Source organism: Apteryx mantelli, chromosome 1, assembly GCF_036417845.1.
Source record: "Apteryx mantelli isolate bAptMan1 chromosome 1, bAptMan1.hap1, whole genome shotgun sequence".
In the NCBI taxonomy this organism is placed as follows: Eukaryota; Metazoa; Chordata; class Aves; order Apterygiformes; family Apterygidae; genus Apteryx; species Apteryx mantelli.
The window spans coordinates 328,044-348,216 of record NC_089978.1 but is presented as its reverse complement, the minus strand read 5'-3'; the positions used below and the strand labels follow the sequence as shown (position 1 = coordinate 348,216).

Here is a 20,173-nt window from a genome sequence, read left to right as displayed (position 1 = left end):
CCAGGATCCGCCCCGCACCGGCAGAGGCGCGCTGCCGCGGCTGGAGCCGGACCGTGCTCGGTGCCGAGCCCGCACTGCAGGATGCAGGGCCTCCGCCGGGCGCTGTCCCGCCGCCGGGCCCAGCCCCAGCTCCAGCCCGGCACCGCCACGGGGCCTGACGCCACGGCCGAGGCCGGCGCCCGCGCCCCACGCGCCTGCGGGTGAGTGGGGCCCCGTCGCTGCCGTGGGGCCAGGGGCGGGGGGGGCGCGAGCTGGGGATCCCCCCCGGCGTGGGGCGGCACGGGGGCACGGCGCGGGACGCGGGACGCTGCGGTGCCCGCCCTGCAGCCCCTCTGCCTGCCCCCGTAGCGCCGGCGCCCCCCGTAGCTGCATCCTCGACCCCTCCGGAGACTGGTACTACTGGTGGATCAGCGGCATGGTCCTGCCCATCATGTACAACTGGATCATCCTCATCTGCAGGTGCCCGCGACGGGCACGCGGCGGGTGCCGGTGCCGGCAGCCCCGGTGCCCCACGGGGAACCGGCCCCACGGGGCGGCGCGGGGGCAGGCAGAGCCTCTCCGCCGGCGCCGTGGGGTCCCGGAGTCCCGGCAGCCAGCTGACACCGGCATGCCGGGACGCTGGGATGCTGCGGCGGCCGAGGGCCCGGCAGCCCCGGTGACGCCGCCTGCACGGCCAGGTCCTGCTTCACCGACCTGCAGGAGCAGCACGCGCTGGTGTGGCTGAGCCTGGACTACGTCTGCGACGCGTTCTACCTGCTGGACATCGTCGTCCGCTTCCACACCGGTCAGTGCCCGGCACGCGCGTGCGCGCTCGCCCCGGAGCCCCCCGGCCCCGCAGCACCCGTGGGGCCCGCACCCTCGCCCTGCCCCACATGCACAGCCTGCTGCGGGTGTTGCATGCACAAGCGCACGCGTGGCTGCATGTACAGACGTGTCAGTACGCGCACGCGTGCATAGATGCGTGTGCACACTCGTGCCTGCCGTGCACCTCCACGCATGCGTACGCACGCGCACGTATGCACGTCCCTGTCCCTATGCGGACGTGCACGCTTACCCACGCACACACGTCTCTACGTGCATAAATGGATGAAAGCACGTGCACACGCAGTTAACGCACACATAACATAACCCCGGCAGGCAGGGCTGTCACCCCAACCAGCCGTGGGGCAGGCAGGGGTTAGGTCGGCATTTGGGTGCTCCCGACTCCCCAGCACGCGGAGCCCCTCGGCACCATGGGCCACCAAAGCGGCATCCCACGAGACGCGGGTCCCGGGGCCCCTCTGCACCCCACGCCGGGCACCGCGTCCTCCGCCAGCCTCCTGCCGGCAGGGGGAAGCCCCAGGCCCCCCCCCAGAGCCCATCGCCGCCCGCTCGGGGACCCATCCCTCTCGCTGGGGACCTCCGTGGTCGTGCACATCCCGGCAAGGAGCCCCCGGCAGCGATGCCACGTCCCTCATCCCCCCCCGGGCACCCAGACCCGGGACCCTCCCCACTCCCAGGGTGGCCGGGGATGTCCAACCCCTGCAGCCAGGGTTCCCCATGGCATTGCACGGCACGGCCTCCCCCGCCGCCCCCAGGCTTCCTGCAGGAGGGCATCCTGGTGCAGGACCGTGCCCAGATCCGGCAGCGCTACCTGGGCTCCTCGTCCTTCATCTGGGACGTGGCCTCGGTGCTGCCCACCGACCTGCTCTACCTCCGCCTGGGCCTGGGGGTGCCGGTGGTGCGGGCCAACCGCTGCCTGCGGGCGCCGCGGCTCTTCGAGGCCTTCGACCGGCGGGAGACGCGCACGGGCTACCCCAACGCCTTCCGCATCGCCAAGCTGATGCTCTACGTCTTCGTCACCATCCACTGGAACGCCTGCCTCTACTTCGCCCTCTCCACCCACCTGGGGCTGGGCGCCGACGCCTGGGTCTACCCCAACGCCAGCCGCCCCGGCTTCGACCGCCCGCTGCGCCAGTACCTCTACAGCTTCTACTTCTCCACGCTCATCCTCACCACGGTGGGCGACACGCCGGAGCCGCAGCGCGAGGAGGAGTTCCTCTTCATGATCGCCGGCTTCCTCCTGGCCGTGCTGGGCTTCGCCACCATCATGGGCAGCATGAGCTCCGTCATCTCCAACATGAACGCGGCCGACGCCGCCTTCTACCCCGACCACGACCCGGTGAAGCACTACCTGCAGACGCACGGCGTCAGCCGGCGGCTGACACAGCGCGTGACCCGCTGGCACCAGCACCTGCGCGCCCACAAGAAGCTGACGGAGGAGCGGGGGGTGCTGCGGCACCTGCCGGCGCGGCTGCGGGCCGAGGTGGCCGCCAGCGTGCACATGCCGGCCCTGAGCAAGGTGGCCCTCTTCCAGAGCTGCGAGCGCGGCGTGCTGGAGGAGCTGGTGCTCAAGCTGCGGCCCCAGGTCTTCAGCCCCGGCGAGTTCGTGTGCCGCAAGGGCGACGTCGGCCGCGAGATGTACTTCATCCGCGAGGGGCAGCTGGCCGTGGTGGCCGACGACGGCGTCACGCAGCTCGTCACCCTGGGCGAGGGGCTCTACTTCGGGGAGATCAGCCTCATCAACATCACAGGTGAGCCCGCGGCACCGGCGCCCGCGGCACCCCCGCGGCCCGCGGCCCCGGCCCCACCGCAGCCTCCCCGTCCCCAGGGAACAAGTCCGGAAACCGGCGCACGGCCAACATCAAGAGCATCGGCTACTCGGACCTCTTCTGCCTCTCCAAGGAGGACCTGACGGAGGTGCTGACCGAGTTCCCCACCGCCCGGGCCATGATGGAGGCCAAGGGCCGCGAGATCCTGCTGCGGATGGACAAGCTGGACGTGAACGCCGAGGCGGCAGCGGAGGCGGCGGCGGAGGAGGCCGAGCGCCGGGCGCAGGCGCTGGAGGAGGCGCTGGAGGGGCTGCAGACCCGGGTGGCCCGGCTGCTGGCCCAGCTGGAGTCCAGCGCCTTCAAGCTGGCGCTGCGCATCGAGCGCCTGGAGTGCCAGCTCCAGCTGCGGAGCGCTGCCGGGGAGCCGGGTGCTGCCGGGGAGCCGGGTGCTGCCAGGGCACAGGTCCCTGCCACGACGCGGGGTCCTGCCAGGGGATGGGGTCTCCTCGGGGTGCAGGGTCCCACCAGGGCACAGGGTCCTGCTGGGGCTCAGGGCCCTGCCGTGACGCAGAGTCCTGCCAGGGGACGGGGTCTCCTCGGGGTGCAGGGTCCCACCAGGGCACAGGGTCCTGCCGGGGTGCAGGGCCCTGCCACGACGCAGAGTCCTGCCAGGGGACAGGGTCTCCTCGGGGTGCAGGGTCCCACCAGGCTGCCGGGTCCCACCAGGCTGCCGGTTCCCGCCAGGGCGCAGGGCCCAGCCACGCCACGGGGTCCTGCCGGGGGACAGGGTGATGCCGGGGGACGGAATCCCTCGGGGGCTGCGGGGGCACAGGGTCCCGCCGGGGCGCCGAGTCCCGCCAGGACGCAGGATCCTGACACACCGCAGGGTCCTGCTGGGGGACGAGATGCTGCCGGGGGACAGGGCGATGCCAGGGGACAGGGTCCCACGGGGGCACAGGGCGATGCCCGGGGACAGGCTCCTGCTGGGGGACGGGGTCCTGCCGGGGCACCAGGTCCCACTGGGGCGCAGGGTGCTGCCGGGAGCCGGGGTGCTGCCGGGGGCCGGGGCAATGCCAGGGGCCGGGGGGCTGCCGGGGGCCGGGGTGCTGCCGGGATTCGGGGTGCTGCCAGGGGCCGGGGCGCTGCCGGGGGTCGGGGCAATGCCGGGGGCCGGGGCAATGCCGGGGGCGCGGGGACGAGGGGAGCAGCCCCCCGGCGCTGAGGGTGAACCGGCCGCAGCCCCGCATCGGAGGTGCGAGGTACCGGTGACCATAGTTGCTATGTAACATTGACAACAGTTGCTAGGTAACAATGACAACAGTTGCTAAGTAACAATGACAACAATTGCTAGGTAACAGTGACCGCGTTGCTGTGTAACATTGACAATAGTTGCTAGGTAACAGTGACAACAGCTGGTAGGTAGCAGGAACAACAGTTGCTGGGTAACAGTGACAGAAGTTGCTCAGGGACAATAAGGACAGTTGGTACCTGAGAGCGACAACAGCTGCAGGGGCAGGGACAGGAATAAGGCTAAGGATAGGGATAGGGATAGGGATAGGGCAGGGACAGAGATGGGGCAGGGATAGGGACAGGGATGGGGCAGGGGCAGGAATAGGGATGGGGCAGGGATAGGGGCAGGGATGGGGCAGGGGCAGGGGCAGGGATAGGGATAGGGATAGGGACAAGGCAGGGGCAGGGGCAGAGACAGGGACAGGGATAGGGGCAGGGACAGGGGGAGGAATAGGGATGGGGCAGGGATAGGGGCAGGGACAGGGATGGGGCAGGGGCAGGGATAGGGATAGGGACAGAGCAGGGGCAGCAATAGGAGCAAGGAGATGAGGAGGGTAGGGACAGGGCGGGAGCAGGCATAGGGATAGGGACGGGGCAGTGATAGGAACAAGGAAATGGTCAGGGGCAGGGACAGGAGCAGGGATGGGGTGCGGTCAGGGATAGGGGCAGGACAGGGGAAAGGCAGGGCAAGGGCAGGGGCAGGAGTAGGGGCAAGCTAGGAAGCGGGGCAGGAATGAGGCAGGGACAGGGGCAGGGATGAAGCAGGGATAGGGGCAGGGATTGGGGCTGTGATAGGGACTGGGGCTGGAATAAGGGCAGGGATAGGGACACGGACAAGAGCAGGGGTAGGAACAGGACTAGAGGCAGGGATAAAGGATAGGGATTGGGACAGGGCAGGGGCAGGGGCAGGAACAAGGGCAGCGGCAGGGGCAGGGACAGGGGCGCCGGACACCGGGCACCGGGGCCGCAGCAGCGGGGACCGTGGCGCCGCCCGGGCCGGGGCGCCGGGGAGACGTGGGAGCGGCCGCAGCTGCTGGCGGGGGGGGGGGGGGGGTTCGGGGGGGTCCGGGGGGACTGGGGGGGGGGTCCGGAGGGCGCTGCCCCGCGACGCGCCGAGCCCCCGCCGTGCGCCCAGCCGGGCCCGGGGGGCTCCCTCCCCGCAGCCTCCCCGGGCCGCTGCCGCTGCCGCTGCCGCTGCCGCCGCGGCCCTGCCCGTCGCTGCTCCCTCTGCTCCGCGGACGCGGCTCTGCCAGCGCCGGGACCCCGCGCGCGCGGCGTCCGCTGGGTGCGCGCTGCCCCCCGACCACCTGCTCCCCCCTCTGCGGTCCCCCTTCAATCCCCCCCACTGCCCCCTGCATCCCCACTCTGCCCCCATGCCCACACTGCCCCCTGCATCCCCCCCACTGCCCCCTGCATCCCCCCACTGCCCCCATGCCCACACTGCCCCCTGCATCCCCCCCACTGCCCCCTGCATCCCCCCACTGCCCCCATGCCCACACTGCCCCCTGCATCCCCACACTGCCCCCATGCCCACACTGCCCCCTCCATCCCCACACTGCCCCCTCCATCCCCCCCACTGCCCCCTGCATCCCCCCACTGCCTCCCCATCCCCCCACTGCCCCCTCCATCCCCACAAATGCCCCCCATCCCCACACTGTCCCCTGCATCCCTCCCAAAGCCCCTGCATCCCCACGCTGTCCCCTGCATCCCCACGCTGCCCCCTGCATCCCACAAATGCCCCTGCATCCCCCACTGCCTCCTGCATCACCCCACTGCCTCCTGCATCACCCCACTGCCCCCTCCATCCCCACACTGCCCCCTCCATCCCCCCCACTGCCCCCTCCATCCCCACACTGCCCCCCCATCCCCCCACGGCCCCTGCATCCCCCCCACTGCCCCTGCATCCCCCCACCGCCCGCCGTCCCTCCACCCCCCCGGCGCCCCTCTCGCCCCCGCTCCCCGCCCGCTCCCCGCCCCGGCCGCCGCTGGCGCCGCCCCCGCTCACTCGCTCGGCGGCTCCGGTGCGAGCGGGACCCCGCGTCCCCGCCGCCGCCGCCGCCGCCCCGGAGCCGCGCGATGGGCGCCGGGCGGCCCTGACGCGCCGACATGGACCCGCGGCGCCTCAACGACTCGCTGCAGGAGCTGCTCTGCCGCCCGGGCGCCGCCGCCGCCGCCGCCACCGGCACCGGCAACGCCACCGGCAACGCCACCGGCACCGGCACCGGCACCGCCTGGAACGGCTCCGCCTGCGACCTGCTGCTCCGCAGGGGCCTCCGCGGGCCCCCCGCGCCCAAAGGTGAGCCCGGACCGGCGGGACGGGACACCCCGGGGCCCCCCGGCCGGACAGCGGTCCTGGCCCCCGCCCGTGCCTCCGGGGCGCCCCGTCCGCCTGCCCGGTGCACCCCCCGTGCACCTCGCCATGCACCCCATCTGCCTGCCCGGTGCACCGCCCTGTGCACCCCTTCGTGCACCCCGTCGTGCGCCCCATCCGCTTGCCCAGTGCACAACCCTGTGCACGCCCCTGTGCACCCCCCATGCACCCTGCCGTGCGCCCCATCCACCTGCCCGGTGCACCCCACCGTGCACCCCACCGTGCCCTATCTGCCTGCCCAATGCACCTCCGTTCACCCCACCGCGTGCCCGGTGCACCCCGCGTTCCCGCCCCAGTGCAGCCCGGAGCACCCGCGGTGCCCCAGCCCTGCCGCACCTGGCTCCGGTGTGTCCCCCCGGCCGCTGTCCCCAGCAGGGTCCCAGTCGCCGGCCCGGCAGGGCTGCACGCCCAAGCGGCACCGGGCGGCAGGACCCCTGCCTGCACAGCCCCACCGGGGCTCCGCGGCTCCAGGCACCGCAGCTCCACGGTTCCGCGGCTCCGGGCTCCGCAGCTCCGGGCTCTGCAGCGCGGGCAGCCGTGCTGGACGCCTGGATCCCGCCCCAGCTCCCGGTGGGGACAGAGGGCAGCCATGGGGCTGGCATGGCAGGGGCTACCGTAGCCGGGGCTGCCCGGGGGGGGGGTCCGTAGGGCGCTGCGGCAGCGGGGATCCCGGTCCCAGCACCAGACCGTTCGTCTCACGGGTGGTAAACAAGCACAGCCACGTCTGACCGCAGCCGGGGGGGCTCGGACGCCCGGGTCGCCTCTCCACAGCGGGAGGGCAGCGAGGCCTGCGGGCTGGAGCCGGGGCTGGCGCGCGCTGGGACTCGGCGCAGGGGCAGGACCGGAGCGGCCCCCCAGCCCCATGGCTCTGCTCCAGCGCCGGGGCCGCGCGCCAGCCCCTGCCTGCCTGCCTGCCCCACGCCAGGGGCGGCACGGCCAGCACCGAGCTGACGCACCACGCCGAGGAGAGGAGAGCCCTGCCGGGAGGGACGGAGGGAGGGAGGGAGGCGCCATGGGGTGTCCTGGCGGCATCCACCGCGCCGACGGGAGCCCAGGCATCCTGGCGCCCGCTGCTCGCGTGCCGGCCAGACGCCTGGGAGAGCCAGCGGGGGCCCAGGCGTCCTGGTGCCCGCTGCCCACGTACTGGCTGACGCCTGGCAGAGCCAGTGGGGGCTCAGGCGTCCCCAGCCGCGCCGCCCTCCCCGCGCCGGGCGCGCTGGGCACACGCGGCTGCCGCGCGTGACGCCTGCCGCCCCGCAGACCTGGACCTGACGGTGCGCGTCCTGCTGTACGCGCTGATCTTCGTGCTGAGCGTGTGCGGGAACGCGCTGGTCGTGGCCGTGCTGCTGCTGAACCGCCGCCTGCGCACCGTCACCAACTCCTTCCTGCTGTCGCTGGCGTTCAGCGACCTCATGCTGGCCCTGTGCTGCATGCCCTTCACGCTGGTCCCCAACCTCATGGGCACCTTCGTCTTCGGAGAGGCCGTCTGCAAGCTCATGGCCTACCTCATGGGTAGGCAGCGGGGGGGGGGGGACGCCGGGGAGGGCCGCGCCGCCCCACGCTGCCGCGCTGACCCTCGCCGCCCGCAGGCGTCTCCGTGTCGGTCTCCACCTTCAGCCTGGTGGCCATCGCCATCGAGCGGTACAGCGCCATCTGCAACCCGCTGCAGTCCCGCGTGTGGCAGACGCGGTCGCACGCCTGCCGGGTCATCGCCAGCACCTGGCTCTTCTCAGCGCTGCTCATGCTGCCCTACGCCGTCTACAGCACCACGCGGGTGCTGCCGGCCCGCGGCGCCCGCCCGCCGCCCAGCCAGTGCACGCACGACTGGCCCAGCGAGCACATCCGCCAGGCCTGGTGAGTCCGGCGCCCGCGCCCCCCGCCGCCCCCGCCGCCCCCGCCGCCCCCGCTGCCCCACCACGGGCGCCCTCTCTTCCAGGTACGTCCTGCTGCTCCTCATCCTCTTCTTCATCCCGGGCGTGGTGATGATCGTGGCCTACGGGCTCATCTCCCGCGAGCTCTACCGCGGCATCCGCTTCGAGCTGGACATCAAGGGGGAGGCGGCAGGTGAGGGGCCGGGGAGGGCGCGGGGCCGGGGCCGGCACCCCGCGGGGCGGCGGGGCCGGCGGTGACCTGCCCGCTCTGCCCGCAGCGCAGCGCAGCGGCGGCGCGGAGCCGGTGCCCGCCTGCGACGAGGGCGACGGCTGCTACCTGCAGCTCTCCCGGCCGGGCGGCGCGCTGGAGCTGCGCGCGCTGGGCGCGGCGGGCGCGCAGCAGGACCGCGCGCGCATCAACTCCTCGGAGGCGAAGCTGGTGGCCAAGCGGCGCGTGATCCGCATGCTGGTGGTCATCGTGGCCATGTTCTTCCTCTGCTGGCTGCCCATCTTCAGCGCCAACACGTGGCGCGCCTTCGCCCCGCGGGCGGCCCAGCGCGCCCTCTCGGGGACGCCCATCTCCTTCATCCACCTGCTCTCCTACACCTCCGCCTGCGCCAACCCGCTCATCTACTGCTTCATGAACCGCCGCTTCCGAAAGGCCTTCCTGGCCACCTGCGCCGGCTGCCGCCGCGCCTGCCCGCGCCGCCCGCTCGACGAGGACGTGGCCAACGCCAACGCCTCGCTCTCCAAGTTCAGCTACACCACCGTCAGCAGCCTCGGCCCGCCCTGAGCCCCGGCGCCCGACGGCTCGGCGCCCCCCGGCCCCGCCGTGCACCCCGGCACCTCGCCGTGCACCCAGCCCCGGAGCATCCCCAGCGCCCCAGCACCCGCTGTGCCTCCGTGCACCCAGCACCTGCCGTGCACCCAGCACCCTCCGTGCCTCCGGCCCCGCCGTGCCTCCGTGCACCCCGGCACCTGCCGTGCACCCAGCACTTGCCGTGCACCCAGCCCCAGAGCAGCCCCACCACCCCAGCACCCTCTGTGCCTCTGTGCACCCCAGCACCCTCCTTGCACCCCAGCACCTGCCATGCACCCTGCACTTGCCATGCACCCCGCACTTGCCATGCACCCAGTCCCAGAGCAGCCCTGCCACCCCAGCACCCACCATGCCTCCATATGCCCCAGCAACCTCCATGTGCCCCAGCACCTGCTGTGCCACCAGCCCCGGAGCAGCCCCAGCACCCTCTGTGCACCCCAGCACCCTCCGTGCCTCCGTGCATCCCAGCACCTATCATGCCTCCGGGCACCCCAGCACCCTCCATGCGCCCCAGCACTCTCCATGCGCCCCAGCACTCACCGTGCCTCCATGTGCCCCCACCACCCTCCGTGTCTTCTTGCACCCCAGCACCTCCGTGCACCCCCAGCCCCGCCGGGCACTGGCACGGCTCCAGCACCCCATCTGCCCCGGCAGCACCCCACACCTCTGTGCACCCCCAGCACCCCAGCCCCGGCCTCCGCACCCCTCTGCACCCCCGGTGCCGCCGGCGCCCCGGGAGACGCCGGCCTGGCCCAGCCCCACACGCCCAGGCAGAGCCCACGGCGGAGCCCAGGCCGGAGGCTGGGAGCTGGGGCCTGGGGCTGCCTGTGCCCCAGCCGGGGGTCGGGGACACCAGGGCCGGGGGCTGCTCTCGCCCCACGTGGCCGGGCTGCTGCGGTCAGGCCCCAGGACCGGCCCCAGTGCAGCCGCAGTGACGCAGCACCCTGCGAGCCCGGCCTCCCTGCTCCACTCCCCGCCGGCTCTGGCTGCAATAAAGCCTTGACCTCGTCCCGCCTCGTCCGCTTCTTCCCGCCGGGCTCAGCCCCTCCTGCCCAGGGGCAGATGGGGCAGCCCAGGGCACTGAGCTGCACGGGGGGCACTGGGTGGCTCCACGGCAGCGGGAGCAGCAGGAGCAGCGGGCCCGTGTCCGGACCGGGCTCGTCTGCAGCATCCTCAACACACCTCGACTCGTGCACACACGCGTTGCGCGCGACGCACCGTGCCGGCACACACGTGCACGCAGCACCGGGGCACTGCAGCACGCCGCAGCGCGCACAGCTCCGCACGCACAGGTAGGCGCGGAGCTGCACACGAACGTGCGCACACCTGCCCGCAGCGTGCACGGGTGTACGCACGCGCTGCACAGCGCAGCACCTGCACAGGTAAGCACAGCCATGCACACCGGCACACAGGCGCCGAGCTACAGCACGGAGCTGGGCAGACGCCTGTGCACGTGCGCACACAGGCACACAAACCTGTGCACACACCCACACGCGTGTGTGCACGTGACCGGTGCGGCAGCGCGCAGCTGTGCACACCCACACACAGAGCCGCAGAAGGGTCGAGGTTGGAAGGGACCTCTGGAGATCACCCACCCCAACGCTCCTGCTCAAGCAGGGTCACCTAACGTCCTGACCCCACACTGCAACCCTCGCTGCACCCCCACGGCCCCCGCTGTGCCCCACTGAATCGCAGGGCCTCCACTGCGCAACTCCCCACACCCCGCTGCATCCCGCAGCACCCACTGGGCCCCGGCACTGCGGAGCTGGCACCCCACGGCTGAGCTCTGCACCACTGTGGGCGGACACCGCACCACTGCAGTGGGGATGCGGCCCATTGCACGGGGCTCTGCCACACTGCCGGGGGGTTCAGTTATCCCTGAGCCCTGATGATATGGGCCAAAAGAGCCCTGTGCCGACTCCACCCCCCCCCCCCCAGGCCCTGCCCAGACTCACAGAATCAGGGAATGGTTGAGGCGGACACGACCTCTGGAGATCATCTAGTCCAACACCTCTGCTCAAGCAGGGTCATCTAGAGCAAGTTGCACAGGATTGTGTCCAGGCAGGTTTTGAATATCTCCAGAGAAGGAGACTCCACAACCTCTCTGGGCAACCTGGTCCAGTGCTCTGTCACCCTCACACTGAAGAAGTTTTTCCTCATGTTCAGATGAAATTCCTGATTTTCAGTTTGTGCCCGTTGCCTTACATCCTGTCACTGGGCACCACTGAAAAGAGTCTGGCCCCATCCTCTCGACACCCTCCCTTCAGATACTTGTACACGTTGATAAGATCTCCTCTCAGCCTTCTCTTCTCCAGGCTGAACAGGCCCAGCTCTCTCAGTCTTTCCTCCTAAGAGAGATGCTCCAGTCCCCTAATCATCTTTGTAGCCCTTCGCTGGACTTGCTCCAGTAGTGCTACATCTCTCCTGTACTGGGGAGCCCAGAACTGCACACACTACTCCAGATGTGGCCTCACCAGGGCTTTGGAAAAGGGCAGGATCACCTCCCTCGACCTGCTGGCAACACTGCCTGATGCACCCCAGCATACCATTGGCCTTCTTGGCCACAAGGCCACATTGCTGCCTCATGCTCAACTTGGTGTCCACCAGCACTCCCAGGGCCTTCTCGGCAGAGCTGCTTTGCAGCAGGTCAACCCCCAACCTGTACTGGTGCATGGGGTTATTCCTCCCCAGGTGCAGGACCCTGCACTTGCCTTTGTTGAACTTCAGCAGGTTCCTCTCCGCCCACCTCTCCAGCCTCTCCACGTCTCTCTGAATGGCAGCACAGCCCTCTGGGGTATCGGCCACTCCTCCCAGTTTGGTATCACCAGCAAACTTGCTGAGGGTGCACTCTGTCCCTTCCTCCAGGTCATTGATGAAGAAGTTGAAGAGGGCTGGACCCAGTCCTGACCCCTGGGGGACACCACTAGCTACAGGCCTCCAACTAGACTCTGTGCCACTGAGCACAACCCTCGGAGCTCTGCCATTCAGCCACTTCTCAAGCCACCTCACTCTCCACTCATCTAGCCCACACTTCCTGAGCTTGTCTGTGGGGATCTTATGGTAGACAGTGTCGAAAGCCTTGCTGCAGTCAAGGTAGACAACATCCACTGCTCTCCCCTCATCTACCCAGGCAACCATTCCATCCCAGAAGGCTATCATCAGCTTGGTTCAGCATGATTTCCCCTTGGTGATGCCATGCAGACTACTCCTGATCACCTTCTTCTCCTCCACATGCTTGGAGATGGCCTCCACGATGAGCTGCTGCATCACCTTTCCAGGGATGGAGGTGAGGCTGACTGGCCTCTAGTTTCCCAGGTCCTCCTTCTTGCCCTTTTGGAAGACTGGGGTGACATTGGCTTTTCTCCAGTCTTCAGGCACCGCTCCTCTTCTCCATGACCTTGCCGAGATGAGGCAGAGTGGCCTAGCAATGACATCCGCCAGCTCCCTCAGCACTCCCGGGTGCATCCCATCGGGGCCCATGGATTTGTGGGTGTCAGGTTTGCCTAAATGATCTCTAACCCCATCCTCCTCAACCAAGGGAAAGTCTTCCTTTCTCCAGACTTTCTCTCTTGTCTCCAGGGTCTGGGATTCCTGAGGGCTGGCCTCAGCAGTAAAGACTGAGGCAAAGGCGGCATTCAGTAACTCTGCCTTCTCTGCATCCTTCGTCACCAGGGCACCCACCCCATTCAGCAACGGGCCCACATTTTCCCTCGGCTTCCTTTACCTACTGAGGTATTTGAAGAAGCCCTTCTTGTTGTCCTTGACATCCCTCGCCACATTGCATTCCAAATGGGCCTTAGCCTTCCTCGTCGCATCCCTGCACACTCTGACAACGTTCCTATATTCCTCCCAAGTGGCCTGTCCCCCTTTCCACTTTATGTATACTTCCTCCTTCCGGTCAAGTTTTGCCAGGAGCTCCTTGCTCATCCATGCAGGTCTCCTACCTCATTTGCTTGACTTCCTACTCATAGGGACACATGATCTTGAGCTTGGAGGAAGTGATGTTTGAATATTAACCAGCTCTCTTGCACCCCCCCCTTCTGTCTAGGGCCCTAACCCTTGGGAGTCCTCCAAGGAGGAACCTGGAGATGCCAAAGTTTGCTCTCCTGAACTCCAGGGTTGCCATCCTACTTAGTGCCCTGCCTCCTCCTCGCAGCATCCTGAACTCCACCGTCTCACGGTCACTGCAGCCAAGGCAGCCCCCGACCTTCACATCTCCAACCACTCCTTCTTTGTTTGTTACTACGAGGTCCAGCAGCACACCTCTCCTCCTTGGCTCCTCCACCACCTGTGTCAAGAAGTTGTCACCAATGCTCTGCAGGAACCTCCGGGACTCTTTGAGCCTAGCTGTGCTGTCTCTCCAGCAGATATCAGGGTGCTTCAAGTCCCCCGTGAGAACCAGGGCCTGGGATTGTGAGGCTACTTCCAGTTGTCTGGAGAAGGCCAGCGGTGTAGAACACCAGCGGTGCAGCCAGTTATTAACTTGGAAAGTCCGTCTCCTCCTCCTCTCATCCATCCCCCTCACTGGCAGGATTGAGCAGAAGATGACCTGGCCTCCCAGACCCTTGACCACCATCCCCAGAGCTCCAAAATCCTCTTTGATGGTCTCCAGGTTGCCCTTGGTGTCATTAGTGCCCACATGGAAGAGCGGCAGAGGGGAATAGTCTGATGAGTGGACAAGCCCTGGCAGTCTTTCCATGACATCTCCCACACGAGCCCCTGGCAGGCAACAAACCTCTCTAGACAAGAGGTCAGGTCGGCAGATAGGTGCCTCCATCCCCTGCAGCAGGGAGTCCCCCACAACAATCACCCGCCGCTTCTTCCGGGTGTTCCCGCAAGGCACGGGGTCTGTTGTGCCAGTTGCTTCCCTTGCAGCCATGCCCATCTCCTCCTCATCCTGGAGGGCACTAAACCTCTTCCTCAATTGCAAGTCCTCAGGAGGAGGAGCCTTCCTCCTCCTACAAGCAGTGACCAGCTTCCAGACACCTTCTACAGTGCTATGATGTACCATTTCACACGGCACAGAGCCCTCCAGCAACTCCACTGCTGTGGGGGCTTGGGACTCCTGGAGCTGTACAGTCTCCGAGAATACCCTGTCTAGCTCTTGTTCATCCTCTCAGATGCTACGCAGCCTCCTGACCTCCTCCGGTAACTCCCTTACTTGACAACACAACTCGTCAACAGCAGCACACCTCCTGCAGGAGAGCTGACTGCCAGCCCAGGCCTCCCGGACAGGCCCCAAGCACTCCCTGCAGCCTGAGACCTGCAGAGCTGCATCTGCTGTCAGAGGGTCTGTCTGAGTCCCAGCCTCTGACACAGCCAACGCAGCAACTCCAACGGCTACTGGGGAATGTGCTCTGCAGCGTGTCATGACCACACTTGAGGAAGCGTACACCCCAGGGAGCAGAAAGGAAGGTGCCTCCTTGCACCCTTCTGCACAAACTGCTGCAGCTGTGCACTGCCTCTGGGAGCTGAGCTCTGGGCCTGGCTCTTATATAGGCCTCTCCCTAGCACTGACTCAAGGCTGCTTGACCTGCCCTAATCAAGGGCCACCTGGATCAAAGGCCCCAACTCCCTCTGGTCAGGGGCAACCAACAGAGCTCGTCAGCTACCCCTGGCTAGAGCTTCTCCCAGGAGAAGTCAAGGCCTCCTGCAGTTGTCCTGGCCTAGTTTCCCCTTTCCTGCTTACAGCAATCACCTTCTGGTTCCTCAGAAAGCCCACAACTTCCAACAAGATCCTCAAGTTCTAGTTAGAGCCCAAACACTGCTGCGCAAACTGCTGCCTCTGTTCCCTGCCTCTGTTCGCTGCGCTCTGTGGGGACTCCACCCCCCACAATGCCCTGCCCAGACTCCACCCCCCAAAAGGCCCTGCACGGACTCCATCCCCCACAATGCCCTGCCTGGACTCCACCCCCCACAATGCCCTGCCTGGACTCCATCCCCCACAATGCCCTGCCTGGACTCCACCCCCCACAATGCCCTGCCTGGACTCCATCCCCCACAATGCCCTGCCTGGACTCCATCCCCCACAATGCCCTGCCTGGACTCCACCCCCCACAATGCCCTGCCCAGACTCCATCCCCCACAATGCCCTGCCCGGACTCCATCTCCCACAATGCCCTGCCCGGACTCCATCTCCCACAATGCCCTGCCTGGACTCCACCCCCCACAATGCCCTGCCCAGACTCCATCCCCCACAATGCCCTGCCCGGACTCCATCTCCCACAATGCCCTGCCCGGACTCCATTCCCCCCCCCACACACACACACACAATGCTCTGCCCGGACTCTATTTCCCAAAGTGCCCTGCGTGGACTCCATCCCCCACAATGCCCTGCCCAGACTCCATCCCCCACAAGGCCCTGCCCAGACTCCATCCCCCACAATGCCCTGCCTGGACTCCATCTCCCACAATGCCCTGCCCAGACTCCATCTCCCACAATGCCCTGCCCGGACTCCATCCCCCACAATGCCCTGCCCAGACTCCATCTCCCACAAGGCCCTGCACGGACTCCATCCCCCACAATGCCCTGCCCGGACTCCACCCCCCCCACAAGGCCCTGCGCGGACTCCATCTCCCACAAGGCCCTGCGCGGTTCCATCCCACAATTCCTCGCGTCTGACTCCGCCGTGGTGTTTGTGTTCCCGTCGCCGGCTGCAGTGCCCTTTGCCTGGCCCCGCCCCCAGCCCCGGCCCCGGCCCCGCCCCCTCGCTCGCAGCCGTCGGGCGGCCATGGCGGCGCGGGGGCTCTGCCCCGGCGCGTCCCGGGCGCCGGCCGCGGCCCCGCTCCTCGCCCTCTGCTTCTGCCTCTGCCTCTGCCTGTCGCTGCCGCTGCCGCTGTCGCCGCCGCGGCCCCGGACGGAGCCCGCCGCGGCCGGCTGGGGCTGGCGGAACCTCACGTGCCCGGCCTGCCGCCTGCTCTTCGGGGCGCTCGGCCTGGCGCTGCAGGTACCGGCCCCGCGGACCGGGCCGGGCCGGGGCGGCGGCGGCGGCGGCGGGGAGGAGGAGAGGAGCCGGGGGGACGGGCCGGGGGCTTGCGACAGGCACCCGGGGCGGCCACGGGCACGGGCCGGGGCAGGGGCTGGGCACGGCGACAGGCTGGGCGTGGGTCGTCAGCCGGGCAGGCGCTCGCGACCGGGACCGGGCCGGCAGGGGTCGGGGCTGGAGACAGGGCAGGGACTGGGGACAGGCCGGGACAGGGACTGGGGACAGGGACAGGGACAGTGACATCCTAGGACAGGTCGTGACTCCGGACAAGCACTCGTGACGGGGACAGGGACAGGCCGGGAGGGGTCAGGGACTGGGGACAGGCTGGGACAAGGACTGGGGACAGGGACTGGGGACAGGGACAGCCCAGGGCAGGTCGTGACTCCAGACAGGCACTCGTGACAGGGACAAGGACAGGCTGGGAGGAGTCAGGGACTGGGGACAGGGCAGGGGCAGGGTGGGACAGGACTCCAGACAGGCGCTCGTGATGGGGACAGGGACAGGGGCAGGCTGGGAGGGGTCGGGGACTGGGGACAGCAACAGCCCTGGGTAGGTCGTGACTCCAGACAGGCGCTCGTGACAGGGACAGGGACAGTGACAGGCCGGGAGGAAGAGGGAGGGAACGGGCCAGCGCAGCCCAGCCCAGCCCAGCCCAAGGCGGCTGATGGGGCGGGACAGGGATGTTGTTTTTTACCGAAAGGGGAACCGGCCGCGGCGCCCGGACGCCCGGGCCCGCGTCGCAGGCAGGAAAGGTGGCGACAGCGAAGGGCAAGGCAGGGCTAGACCCGACGCCTGGCTCCTTCCGCGGCCCTGGGGCGGCGGTGCTCAGAGCGGAGCGGGGCCTCACAACTGGGTCACGAGTGGGCGTCTCCGGGAGGGAGCTGGGACGCCCGGGCCCGCCCTGGCCCCGGGGCCGGGCCCCGCCGCACGCTGGGACGCGGGGGGCCTGCAGCGCTGCCCCGCCAGCAGCCCCCCCGAGCCCCGACCCTCTGCCTTGCAGCTGGAGCCCAACGTGGCGCGCGTGGGGCGCGTGGCGGTGCGCGTGTGCCAGGAGCTGCGGCTGGCGCGCCCCGAGATCTGCCAGCAGGCCGTGCAGCTCTTCCAGCAGGACGTGGTGTCGGCGTGGGCCCGCTCGGTGCTGCGCCCCGGCGAGGCCTGCGGGCTGCTGCTGGGCCGCGGCTGCGGCCACTGGGACATCTACGCCGACTGGAACGTCACGCTGCCCGCCGCCCCCAAGCCCCCCGTGCGCCCGCCCGCGCCCCCGCCGCCCGGCGCCCCCACCGCCCGCCTCCTCTTCCTCACCGACCTCCACTGGGACCGGCACTATGTGCCGGGCAGCGAGCCCGCCTGCCGCGACCCGCTGTGCTGCCGCGGTGCCGCGCGCACGGCCCCCGGCGGCGCCGGCTACTGGGGCGAGTACAGCAAGTGCGACCTGCCGCTGCACACCATCGAGGCGCTGCTGGCGCAGCTGCGCGGCGCCGCGCCGCCCTTCGACGCCGTGTACTGGACCGGAGACATCCCGGCCCACGACGTCTGGCAGCAGCGCCGCGAGGACCAGCTGCTGGCGCTGCGCACCGTCACCAGGCTGCTCCGCAAGCACCTGGGCGCCCTGCCCGTCTACCCCGCCGTGGGCAACCACGAGGCCACCCCCGTCAACGCCTTCCCGCCGCCCTACGTCCGCGGGAACCAGTCCTCGGCCTGGCTCTACGACGCCATGGCCCAGGCGTGGCAGGACTGGCTGCCCCCCGCCGCGCTGGAGACCCTCAGGTGGGGCGGCCACGGGACGGCGTACGGGACCGGGCGTGGGGCGCTTGGGGCTGGCGCGGCTGCGAGCATGCGTGATGGGGCGATGTGGGGGGCGAGGGGCTGGCAGGGAGGCGAGCGGCACGGGGCGCTCGGGGCTGGCGGGAGCACGGGCGTGCACGTAGCCGGCAGGGAGGCTCGGCAGCGGGGCAGGCAGCGCTCACCACCCCCTTCCCCGCAGAGTTGCCGGTTTCTACACGCTGCAGGTCTGGGCCGGCCTGCGCCTCGTCTCGCTCAACATGAACTTCTGCTCCCAGGCCAACTTCTGGCTCCTCATTAACTCCACCGACCCCGCGGGGCAGCTGCAGTGGCTCGTGGGCGTCCTGGAGGCTGCCGAGCAGCGAGGGGAGAAGGTGAGAGCCGGCAGGGAGGAGGGGGCCAGTCGGCGCCCCGTGTCCCCTGCCCGGCCGGGGACACAGGCTGCCCCCGGGGTGGGCTGACAGCATCCCTGTGCCCCCACCAGCCCTTTGCCCCCTCGGCTGCTGCCTTGTAGGTGCACATCATCGGGCATATCCCCCCGGCACACTGCCTCCGGAGCTGGAGCTGGAACTACTACCGCATCGTCAACAGGTGAGCCCTGCCCCGGCTGCTCCAGACACCGGGGCTCCCACGCCAGCCCTGCCTCCGCTGGGAAGAGCTGACAGATCCTGCCCCACAGCCGGCTCAGCCCTGCCAGCGTAGGGAGAGGATGGGTGGGTGTTGTTATGCTGGTGTGCCCCAGGCTCCGCGTGCAGCTCGCAGGGACCACCAGCCGGGGCGGGAAGCCAAAGCTGCAGGGCAGGGCCGCGCTGGAGCCGGAGCGAGGGCCGGACGGAGCAAGCGCCAGCAGGCACAGCCCTGGGAGCACGGCGTCAGATGAGCCCAGCATGCGACGGGGCGCCTCAGGCCATGCCATGAGCTGCGCTGCGCTGCGCTGGCTGCCGGGGCAGCGGGACAGGGAGGGGGTCCGGCCGCGCTGCACTGGCTCCCCGGGCAGCACCGCAGGGATGGGGAGGAGGGTTGGAGGCTGGCCCCACGCGGCAGCCCTCAGCGTGCGCCGCCCCGTGCGCAGGTTTGAGGGCACCATTGCGGCTCAGTTCTTCGGGCACACGCACGTGGACGAGTTCGAGATGTTCTACGACGAGGAGACCCTGACGCGCCCCGTCTCCGTGGCCTTCGTGGCCCCCAGCGTCACCACCTACATCAACCTCAACCCCGGTGAGCTCTTCCCTCCTCTGCCTCCCCCTCCCGGTGCTGCCACGCAGCTCCCGTGACGCTGCCCGCCCTCCTGCCCGCAGGCTATCGCGTGTATGAGCTGGACGGCGCCTACCCTGGCAGCTCCCACGCCGTGCTGGACCACGAGACCTTTATCCTGAACCTCACGGAGGCCAACGCGCCAGGGGCGAAGCCGCGCTGGCAGCGCCTCTACCGTGCCCGCGAGGCCTACGGGATGCCCAGTGCCTTCCCCGTCGACTGGGACCAGCTCATCCGCCGCTTCCAGGATGACGAGAGCCTCTTCCAGCGCTTCTGGTACCTCTTCCACAAGGGCCACCCGCCCCGCGAGCCCTGCCACGAGGCCTGCAAAGCCGCGCTGCTTTGCTCCCTGCGCACAGGGCGCTCCATCGACCCCAGCCTCTGCCACGTGCTGCGCCCAACCCTGCCCTTCGCCCAGATCCAGGAGCTGTGGAGGCAACGGCAGCTGTGCTGAGGGCAGGGCGCTCCCAGGACGCGCGCAGCACCTGCGCTCAGCGCCCCCAAGACGCGCCTGGTGCCCGGGCTTGGTGCCCCCGGGCTGTGCACGGCCCCCAGCTCCGCAGGGACCGGGGCCAGCGGAGGGGATGGCTGCCCCGAGGCAGCACCCAGCTGTCCTCACTGCTCAGCGGGCTGGGGGTGCCAGTGGTTGACCCCCAGATCGGCCCTCCGGGACGCCGGGGGCCGAGGCAGGTCCCTGCGCGGTCCTGCACGCCGCCTGCCGCAGCCCCGGAGGAGGCTGCGTAATAAAAGGTGCGATGGACAGAGCTGGCTCCTGTCCGCAGCCCTCCCTGCAGAGCCGCGGGCCCCTCCGCGCGGGCCGTGCAAGAGGGGGTAAGGCGCCCGCCGCCCCTCTTCCGTGCGGCGCAGGGCGGGCCTGGCGTCACGCCAACGGGAGCCAGGCTGGGCTGGTGGAATGGGTTTATTAATTATTTAGTACAACACAGATCTTTGTTACAGCAGAGGTGGCGGCTCCAGGGCCAGGCAGGCGGCGCCAGGACCCGGGCGAGCCCCCGCACTGCAGGTTAGATCACATGCATGGGGGCAGGGCTGGCCCCGCACCCCCCGGCCACGCAGGCGCCCGTCACTGCCCCCGGGGGTGGCACGGGGCCGCCGGCAGTGCGGGGACAGGAGCCCCCGGCCGGGCCTCCCCGGGCCCCTTCCCGCCCGCCCCACAGGCACGGCCGGAGGGGGCACAGCTGCGCCTGGGC

At 69.5% G+C, this 20,173-nt stretch overlaps 3 protein-coding genes across 4 annotated transcripts; all 3 read left to right on the top strand.

Moving 5' to 3' along the window:
* Positions 1 to 81: 81 nt before the first annotated feature.
* Positions 82 to 3,968, top strand: CNGA4 (cyclic nucleotide gated channel subunit alpha 4). The gene is made up of 6 exons (XM_067289444.1): positions 82 to 200; positions 349 to 459; positions 678 to 784; positions 1,578 to 2,573; positions 2,651 to 3,019; positions 3,943 to 3,968. The coding sequence occupies exons 1-6, from the start codon at positions 82 to 84 to the stop codon at positions 3,966 to 3,968; spliced, it is 1,728 nt and encodes a 575-aa protein (XP_067145545.1).
* A 2,019-nt stretch (positions 3,969 to 5,987) lies between these two features.
* On the top strand, positions 5,988 to 9,158 carry CCKBR (cholecystokinin B receptor). The gene is made up of 5 exons (XM_067289538.1): positions 5,988 to 6,177; positions 7,513 to 7,764; positions 7,842 to 8,106; positions 8,189 to 8,316; positions 8,402 to 9,158. The coding sequence occupies exons 1-5, from the start codon at positions 5,988 to 5,990 to the stop codon at positions 8,914 to 8,916; spliced, it is 1,350 nt and encodes a 449-aa protein (XP_067145639.1). The 3' UTR covers positions 8,917 to 9,158.
* A 6,492-nt stretch (positions 9,159 to 15,650) lies between these two features.
* On the top strand, positions 15,651 to 19,727 carry SMPD1 (sphingomyelin phosphodiesterase 1). 2 transcript variants are annotated; one of them, XM_067302239.1, is made up of 6 exons: positions 15,651 to 15,890; positions 16,930 to 17,696; positions 17,914 to 18,085; positions 18,226 to 18,302; positions 18,784 to 18,929; positions 19,010 to 19,727. In XM_067302239.1, exons 1-6 carry the CDS (start codon positions 15,675 to 15,677, stop codon positions 19,417 to 19,419), a joined length of 1,788 nt encoding a protein of 595 aa, XP_067158340.1. In that variant the 5' UTR covers positions 15,651 to 15,674; the 3' UTR covers positions 19,420 to 19,727. The 2 variants fall into 2 exon arrangements, with proteins under 2 accessions (XP_067158340.1, XP_067158331.1); XM_067302230.1 differs by lacking the exon at positions 15,651 to 15,890 and having other exon boundaries at positions 16,525 to 17,696.
* Positions 19,728 to 20,173: the final 446 nt, after the last annotated feature.